Source organism: Octopus bimaculoides, chromosome 9, assembly GCF_001194135.2.
Source record: "Octopus bimaculoides isolate UCB-OBI-ISO-001 chromosome 9, ASM119413v2, whole genome shotgun sequence".
NCBI lineage: Eukaryota > Metazoa > Mollusca > Cephalopoda > Octopoda > Octopodidae > Octopus > Octopus bimaculoides.
The window spans coordinates 32879798-32889105 of NC_068989.1; the positions used below are offsets into that span (position 1 = coordinate 32879798).

Consider the following 9308-nt stretch of genomic DNA (forward strand, 5'->3'; position numbering starts at 1 on the left):
ATATATATATATATATATATATATATATATATAACAATTTTGCTAAGTGTAAAATACGCCTAAGGGATATTAAATATCCGAAGAATTTACTGGTTTATTAATATATAAATATGAATCAGAAATGGAAAAACAAAACAGTAAATTGAACAACACCATTAATAGCAGTAAGGATATTAGCATGGGTTCTAATGCTGGAGTATTTAAAACCAGGAAGATGCCATTACATAATAAACACTTAGAAACATTTGAACAAGAACTATGGACTATAATCAAGAACTTAAAATTGAAGAAATACCCATTGTGGAAGAACCGACACCAAAGGAAGCTAAAAAAGTTAACACATGAACTAAAAAATATAAAAAGAGTTATTGTTAATTCAGATAAAGCAAGAAACTTATATAACATGGATATTTATTTATACCTTAAATTATTGTACAAAGAAATTACAAAAAAATACAAGGTAGTTCCTAATGGTACCCTTAGACAGATTAACATAGAGGCTAAAAAAATTATGGAAAATTATAATATAGATGATAAAACAGAACCATTATTACCCAGTAGACCACGGATTACAATTAACAATCATGAGGAGAGTTTTCATATTCATATGAAGGTTAGATTAATCTGTCCTAATAAATCTGATTTATGTAAACTTAGCAAGATAATTTTAGATAAATATATACCGATCTTAAAAAATAACTACAATTATGATCAAGCACTCAGAATACTATTAAACAGTTCTCTAATATAAATAACAAATGTAAACATAAATTCCTACCAATAGATATTGACAATTATTCCTCTAGTATAAACCCTTCTATATTAAATAGCGCCTTGATATTTGCCAAGAACTATACATCTATTAGTGCTAAGGAAATCGATGTAATTTTGACAGCCTGCAGATTGGTTATAAATTTTGATATTAAGTTATGGGCGAGAAAAGATACTCATAACTGTTTCAACATTTCTATGGGAGTGCCTCATTCAGCACAAATAACTGACTTAGTCGCTGTGTATTTATTGGCAAATATACAAGACGAATTACCAGAGCTATTGGGGGGACTTTATAGAAACAATGTTCTATTTGTAGTTAAGAATACATCTAATAGATGCCTAGAACTCATGAAAAAAACCCCGATTATTTAAATCTTTTAAAAGATTTGGTCTATCTATAACTATATAAAAAGAATACAATTCAATTAATTACTTAGATATGAACTGTAATTTATTATCTGGAGTATATGAACCATATATGAAACCAAATTATAAATTAAAATATATAAATTATCAAGATAATCACCCACCTTCTATGAATAAAGCATTAGTATATAATATTAGTAAGAGAATTTCATATTTATCTTACAATGAAGATATATTTAATAGACATAAGGACCAATATGATTTGGCCTTAACTAAAGCATGATATAAGAATAAATTAAAATATATTAAAGATAATATTATAAATAAAATCAGTAAATTTGATTATAGGAATAATAATATAAAAACTAATGATAATAATGAAAATCATAGATATAGAAAGAGACCAAATAAAATTTAAAAGAATATCTACTTAATGAATAAAAATAATTTTAGTAGTTTCAACTAATAAAGTAGATTCTAATAAGATAATATGGCTTATAATCCCATATGCCATGCAAATAAAAACTAATTTGGGGAAATGTATTTATACGCTAATTAATAAGTATTTCAATATAAATAATACATATTATGAAATTACTAACAATAAAAAAATAAGGATAGGATATAGTTTAACTCATAACTTTACTGTTGTAGCTTCTATAAATAATAAGAAATTAGATTTATTTTATTCAAATAGAGAATCTGTTAATAATAACTCCCCTAATGCCAGAGATAATGTAGAAAATATTAGTAGTAATACTACTAGGTATTTCATTAATAAACATATTATTAAGAACAATCAGAAACTCAACTGCTAGGGTGTAGCACTTTTTCACACAGCTATCCTAATTCATTCTCGCTACATGACCATACCAGTGCAATCATCTCTCTTGCACACCACAACTGATGCTTCTTAGGTTCAGCTTTTCTCTCAAGGTACTTACACTCTGTCGAGTATGCACACTGACATTACACATCCATCGGAGCATACTGGCTTCATTCCTTGCGAGCCTACGCATGTCCTCAGCAGTCATGGCCCATGTTTCACTGCCATGTAGCATGGCTGTTCGTACACATGTGTCATAAGTAAAAATTTCTAAAAATTTTTTCTTACCCTGATATTATTAATCATTGATAATTTTTGGCAAATTTTCAAAGAAATGCCGGCATTATTTTACTTGCTGCCGACAAATAACTGCGCTTGCGCAGTGAATTTGAAAAATTATAATATATAAGCATGGGGCACATGCTGGATTGCCTCGTATTTATATGTTTAATCTTGGTGTACTTGTTGATGAAGACTCCGCCTTGCAAATTATCTTATTTGCTAATATAAAGCCAGAAACCATGGTCCAGGAGATAGATGGTAAATGTTTTTATTTTTCATTCCCTTTGAAATTTATCCCTAATAGTGGTTTGGATTTTGACTATTCCTTCTAGCATGCCAAGTATCCTATAATGGTTACCTCTTATGTGTTTAAATGTACACTGTATTCCACCATCATCATCATCATCATCAGTTATTTGTCTGTTTTCTTATTTACTAGACTTTGGTCTTTGCTAAATTAACTCAAAGGCCTTTTGATTTCAGACCTTGCTTCCATACCTGAAATTTTCTCCCTTGTTTGGGAAGTGATTCAGCGATACTGATTGTAATTAAATAATAAGGTGGAGAAACAGAAGTTGATGAAACCAATGACTATCCTATGCTAATACTCTCTTTGCTGAATGTCATCCCTTTGGAATTCATTTTCCACCTATGTTTTCCCTGCTTAAAGATATCCAAACTGAACATCAATCTTATCAATTTCACTAGTCTAAGAGAATTTGGTATTTTTCTTTCTTCCTGACTAATCATCATCATCATCATAATACATATAAAAAATATTTTCTAAATGTTATATTTATATATGCTATGAATATATGTTAATATATAGTTTTACTAGTAGACATAAATATTACATACGTATTTCTATATTCATCTTCAAAAGAATTAAATAATGATGCTCTTTTTTTTAATTTTATTTTATAGGGATTAAAAGCCGGAAAACATATTGGTGCTCTTGCCTACTCTGAAACAACAGCTAAATCTTCTCAAAGGAGTGTTGGTGATGTAATAGAGATTGCAGCACTTTCTTCTGCTGGAAACAAAAATTCTACTGAAGCACCTAACTTCAAACGACAAAGATCTTTCATGCGACGGAAGAGATTTAGTGGATTAAATGATACAAAGTCACAGCTGCGAAAGGATGTAGTGAAGAGTTGTGTTGTTATGTGATCTGGTCTAATAGCCATTGCCAATTTCTTTGTTCCATTTATTAAAAGAAAATGAAATAGAGAAAGTTGATAAAATTGTAACAATAGTAGTTTCCTTACAACTACAGTTAGTATTTAATGAACAAAGAGTAATTTATATTGTTTCATTATTGAACCATTTACAACATATAATAAACTAAGTTGTGAGGTTCTACAAAACACACATATATACTTCAGTCAGCTAAATATCAATCTTAACCATTTGAGAACATATTTCTCATTACATTATCATTCAGTATTTCCTTACAAAGCAAGAAATGCAAGTTATGATCAAGAAATTGGTGTATACTTAAAAATTAATGTTGCAAGATTTTGTATCAATGTTTTTTAAAAAATATTACAAATTTCCAGCTGTGTTATTGTTTTGTTTATTCTTTCTACATTGGTATGTAGTTTGTTCCTTGTCTGTATGAGCTTAATTAAATGCAAACCATCTAAAGGTTGCACGTTCTTGGTATTAAGTATGTTTGTTTATTAGACTTAATTGCTCAATTTCTTTCTATATGCTTTAACAGCGGTCAGAAAGTTTTTCCAAATAGATTTACTGTTTTGGTTTTTGAATTTAATATTTGTTAATGTTTACACTTCATTATATTTATGTTGAACATGAAACTACAAATCACAATTCAATATTTATTTAAATCATATTTTAATAATTTTCCTGTGATTAATTTAGGAAACTCCTAAAGTTTGAGCTTGCAATACTAGCAAAGATATACATTTTTTTTCTGTTTACCTCAATTTGAAATCCATTTCACAAATTAAACTCATCCATGATAAAAAGGAATCTTCTACTACTATAGAATTGCTTTGTTGTCATTTGATGTAATATAGTGTTGATATTGAATATATTAGCACAATTTTCAAATAATTGAAAATTTGAGTTGTATGCTATCTATGAGATTGGATTCATAAGTATATAGAAAGGTGCAAATATTAGCAGAAAATAAGTTTATCTTATGATATAATTTATGCACTAACCAGTTTAACTGAATTCTAGTTTGAATACATATGAATAGCTATAAGCTACTAATCTCCCTGAACAAAAGGTGTGTGTGTGTGTGTGTGTATGTATATATATATATGTATATATATATATATATATATATATATATATATATATATATATATATATATATATATATATATATATATCTTTTACCATTCACTTGTTTCAGTCATTGGACTGTGGCAATGCTGGGGCACTGCCTTAAAAGGTTTAGTTGAACAAATTGACCCCAGTACTTATTTTCTTTTAAAGACTGATATTTATTCTATAGCTGAACCATTTACAGGGACATAAAGAAACCAACACTGGTTGTCAAGTAGTGGTGAGAAACAAACACAAAGACATGCATAGATATATATACATACATGCATGTGTGTGTGTGTACAATGGGCTTCTTTCAGTTTTTGTCTACTAAATCTACTGACAAGGTTTTGGTTGGCCTAAGATAAAAGTAGAAGACACTTGCCTCGGGACTGAACTTGGAACCATGTAGTTGAGAAGTAAACTTCTTACCACTTAGCCATGCCTGCACTGATAGATAGATATAACATTTAATGTCCATATTCCATGCTGGCATGGGTTGGATAGATTGAGGATCAGTGGGCCAAAGATCTGCCTCATGTTCCTGCGTCTGCTTTGGCATGGTCTCTACAGCTGGATGTCCTTCTTAATGCCAACCACTTTGCAGCATGTAATGGGTGGGGATTTTGTTTTCTTTTTTGATGGGGACAACTAACATTAGTGCAGGACTACAAACCCTGAAGGGAGATCAAGGTTAAAAATGGTTAAAGGTACTAGACAAGGGAGTACAGAGTCGAAACAGGTTTCTTGCTGGATAGGTGCTACATGACTACTCATATTTTAGAAGAGAGTGAAAAGTGATCAGGTGGAGCTAGAGAGTGAGGGGAGAGAGTAGAATATGACTAAGAATGCTGAACATCAGAATAGCAATAATGAAACAGTAGACAGGAGAAAGACAAAAGAGGGGTGATATTGAGTAGGTTGCATGTGTGGATGGGGAAGAGAGAGGCAAGCATAGAGCATAAGAAAGGTGAGATGCATGTGGTGGAGAGAGGAGAGGTAGTTGTTGACTCAGTGGTGGGGGATAATCAATGAAAGTGTGAGTGGAGAGCAGATAAATAGATATGTGTGTGTGTATATATATATATATACATATATAGAAAAGAGAGGGATTAAAAAGCTGTTTAAGAAAATAATGAAAAAATTTTGAAGAAAATTTAAGTCAACTGGAAAATTTTGAAAAATGTAATCAAGGAAAAAATTTTACAGAGAAAAGGTAATCCTTTTTTACCCTGCATGAAAGGGATCTTATGGAGGGTTTCCAGTAAATGAGTCTGAATTTTCTTTTACAAGGTGGTATCAAAAAGTTCCCAGACCAGCTATGTTTAATAAAAAAAATAACTTATTTACCTCAGTTTTAACATTGTCTCCTTCAAAATAGTCATTTTCTGTAAGTCGAGGATCTTTTGTGATTCGCTCTAGATCTCAACAAGTGTTAAAATGGCAACCTTTGAGCTGCATTTTTATCTTGAAGAAGTCTGCAGGTACTAAATCTAGTGAATAGGGCAGGTGTGGAAGCAATACCATGTTATTTTTGGCAAGAAACTCATGAGTAAGGAGAGCTCAGTGACAGGGTGCATTGTCATTGTGAAGAATCCAATTCTTTATGTTCTACAGGTCTGGTTATTTTTGCTGAATGTCCTCTCTCAAGCACTTCAAATTATCACAGTAGAGCTCTCAATTGATAGTTTGGCCAGGAGTGGCGGTGGGCAATTCTCAATGCACAATACCACAGATGTTGATAAAAACAATGAGCGTGCTCTTGATTGAGCTACGGCTCTGTCATGCCTTCTTCAGTTTTGGAGATGAAGGGTTCTTCCATTGTGATGACTGCTGCTCTGTCTCAGGGTCATACCTGTAGATGCAATTCTCATCACTGGGGATGATCCCTGACATAAAGGATGCGTCATCAGCAGCATGCTGACAGAGATCTTGACATGTTCTTTCTGCTCAGTGGTCAGCAAGTGGGAGACAAACTTAGCAGAGACATGCTACATGTTCAATTCAGACATTAGAATTGCCTGCACAGACTCTTATGACAGACCAACAACATCAGCAATGTCATTGAGTGTCCTCCGATGATCCTCATGCACAAGCTGATGAATTTTCTCCACATTTCCAGGGTTGACACTCATGGCAGGTCTTCCAGATTGATCACCATCTTCCAGGGACATTCTTCCTCTTTTGAAACACCCATGCCACTTGAAACATTGTATACGACTTATTGCTTTGTCACTGCAAGCTTGCCAAAGCATGCTCAATATTTCTGTAACAGACTTCCCAAGTTTAACACAAAATTTCACGTCAGTTCTTTGTTCCAACTATAGCATATACATGATCACAAAAACACAAATTCCACAACTTGTGAAGTAAACACAGTGATGTCACTCAGTACACTGCATCGTGAAAGTCACTGCTAGCTCTCACTATGTATGCAACTGTGTGCTGCCATCTGTTGGCACACTACAGAACTAGTTTGGGAACTCATATGCAGTGGCCAAAAATCTCCAACTTAGCATTTAGGTATAATCTTGGCTTTCATAAGTTCCTTAGTGCTATGTTCTTTTCTACAATGTAGAGCTTGCATGTCTTGTTATAATTCATGTATGGTTTTGATTTTTCAGTAATCATCCAATTTATGTCATACACTATGCCTCTCTCTTTTAACTTACAAATTTAGCTGGCAAGTTTTGAGGATTCCATTTTTATTTTATGCATCTGAAGGAGGCAACGTGATTGTAGGATCATCTGATTGAAAAGTCTTTCAGATTATTGACATATTTCAAGTTAGTATTCTACTATGCATTGCAGAAAAGTACATAATACTAGGAAACTTACAAGAATCAGAATAGTAACTATATGCTATGATGAAAATATCAGCCCTTACTAACACAAAGAGAAAATTTTACCCACAAATACATGATGCAGCATCCATAAGCTTCCATTTTTTGTTTTCCAAAGTTTCTGATATTTCCCAAACCTACTTTTCTACTCTCTCTCTCTCTCTCTCTCTCTCTCTCTCAGTTTGTGGTTGAAGACCTATACATTTGGCGTGTGTACAGCCATGTGAAAGTGTGTGCATATGTACATAGATGTGTTAGAGCATGTGTAAGTGCTTGTGGATGGATGCATCTGAACATTGTATATGTATGTGTGTGCTACATACCTGAATAAGGTAACTAGAATGTGATAAGAGAGATGAGTCCTCAACCAATTCTATACTTAGAGTCCCTATCACCCATTTTATAAATCAATAATAATTTTTTATAGCTTGACTTTCTTGCATACAGGCTCTGAATTTATGGTACAGAAGGTGACTTCTGAGCAGGCATAAGAGTTGTTTTTGTATATGCCAGCACCCAATAAATTCCAAATGGATATGGATTGGAAAGTAGTCACTTCTGCCTTGAAGTTTTAATATATTTCTCTGAATAAATAATATTTTGCTTTTATATCTCTGTGTACAAGAGTATGCTTTTGTTTTGACTTTTCAGTTTGTGATCACAAATATATATATATATATATATATATCACTTTTAAGTTTATCTCTGCAAATTTTATAGGGAATTATAGAACCAGTACTGAAAGTTACAACATTCCATATATGAATACATCTATGTAAACAATGCAATCAAAGATAGAAAAATAGATAATGCATATTTCAAGAGTTATTGCTTCTTCTTCAGCACTGCATCCAACCCATTAACCATCCATGAACTCATTGCTTAAATATCCACTGAGTTTAGTGGTGTAACAGTATCTGATAGACCAATTTACATATTAAACTCATTCTTGGCAACTGATACATACATATTAATTGCTGGTAGGGATGCCATATTTTGTTTTGAAACCATTATATATTACCAAGTATATTAAAGATTTACAAGTCCTAAAAGTTTTATGTCCTAAAATATGCATATTCACTCATTACCTATTTTTCTATCTTCAATTGCATTGCTTACATAGACGTATTCATTGTATTTTATGCATCTGAAGGAGGCAGTGTGATTGCAGGATCATCTGATTGTAAAGTCTTTCAGTTTATGTGACATATTTCAAGTTAGTATTCTACTATGCATTGCAGAAAAGTGTAACAACTGGTGTCAGAAGTGGGATATTTATTGCTGCAGTTAGCCAATTATTTACTATAGAACCAGAAGGAGTGCAGGCAGTGAAGGAAGAGGTGTCTCTGGCTATAAAAATATTACATGAACAAAATGTTAAACTGAGTTGAAGGAAGAGCAGAAAGCACAACACATACGTCTTCAGGGACAGCTGAACACACTCGTGAAAAGAGTGGTGGAAGAACAGCAACAGTTCAAGGAAAAGTTACATGAATAAGTACAGCAGTACATTTACGAGCTGGCTGGTAATATTACTAAGTACGAGGAACAGTTAAGCAAACTGAAAGTGTTTAATGAGAGAATGAAGGCCATAGAACAGTTTCATGCTGCTGTGCAGAAAGTGCATGAAGACAGTGGATGACGTGCTAAATTTTGAAAATGGTCAAGCCTCCAGAGGTGCTCTTTCTGGAGTGGTTATGCCTGCTGGTGGTCAGGAGGTAGTTTTGGATAAAGGTCATGCTTCCAGTCTACATGGTGGATCCTTGTCTCTTAGGTCTGGACTACTTGGCATCTATGGGGTGTCAACTGGATTTCTGCTCGATGAAGCTTTGGGTGAAAGGAAGATCGATTCCTGTCAAGGTAGTAAAGTGGACCATTGCTGATACATAGGTGTTGCAGTTGAGGCAGCTGCTGGTGAG

At 32.9% G+C, this 9308-nt stretch overlaps 1 protein-coding gene across 1 annotated transcript in view; it reads left to right on the top strand.

The window, feature by feature from the left end:
• The window catches only part of LOC106879550 (rho-related GTP-binding protein RhoE), a 67541-nt gene extending 59541 nt beyond the window's left edge, over nucleotides 1-8000 (top strand). The window contains exon 5 of the mRNA XM_052970564.1: nucleotides 3173-8000. Coding sequence (XP_052826524.1) covers nucleotides 3173-3418 — 246 coding nt within the window. The 3' untranslated portion in view covers nucleotides 3419-8000. The remainder of the gene's footprint in view (nucleotides 1-3172) is intronic.
• Nucleotides 8001-9308: the final 1308 nt, after the last annotated feature.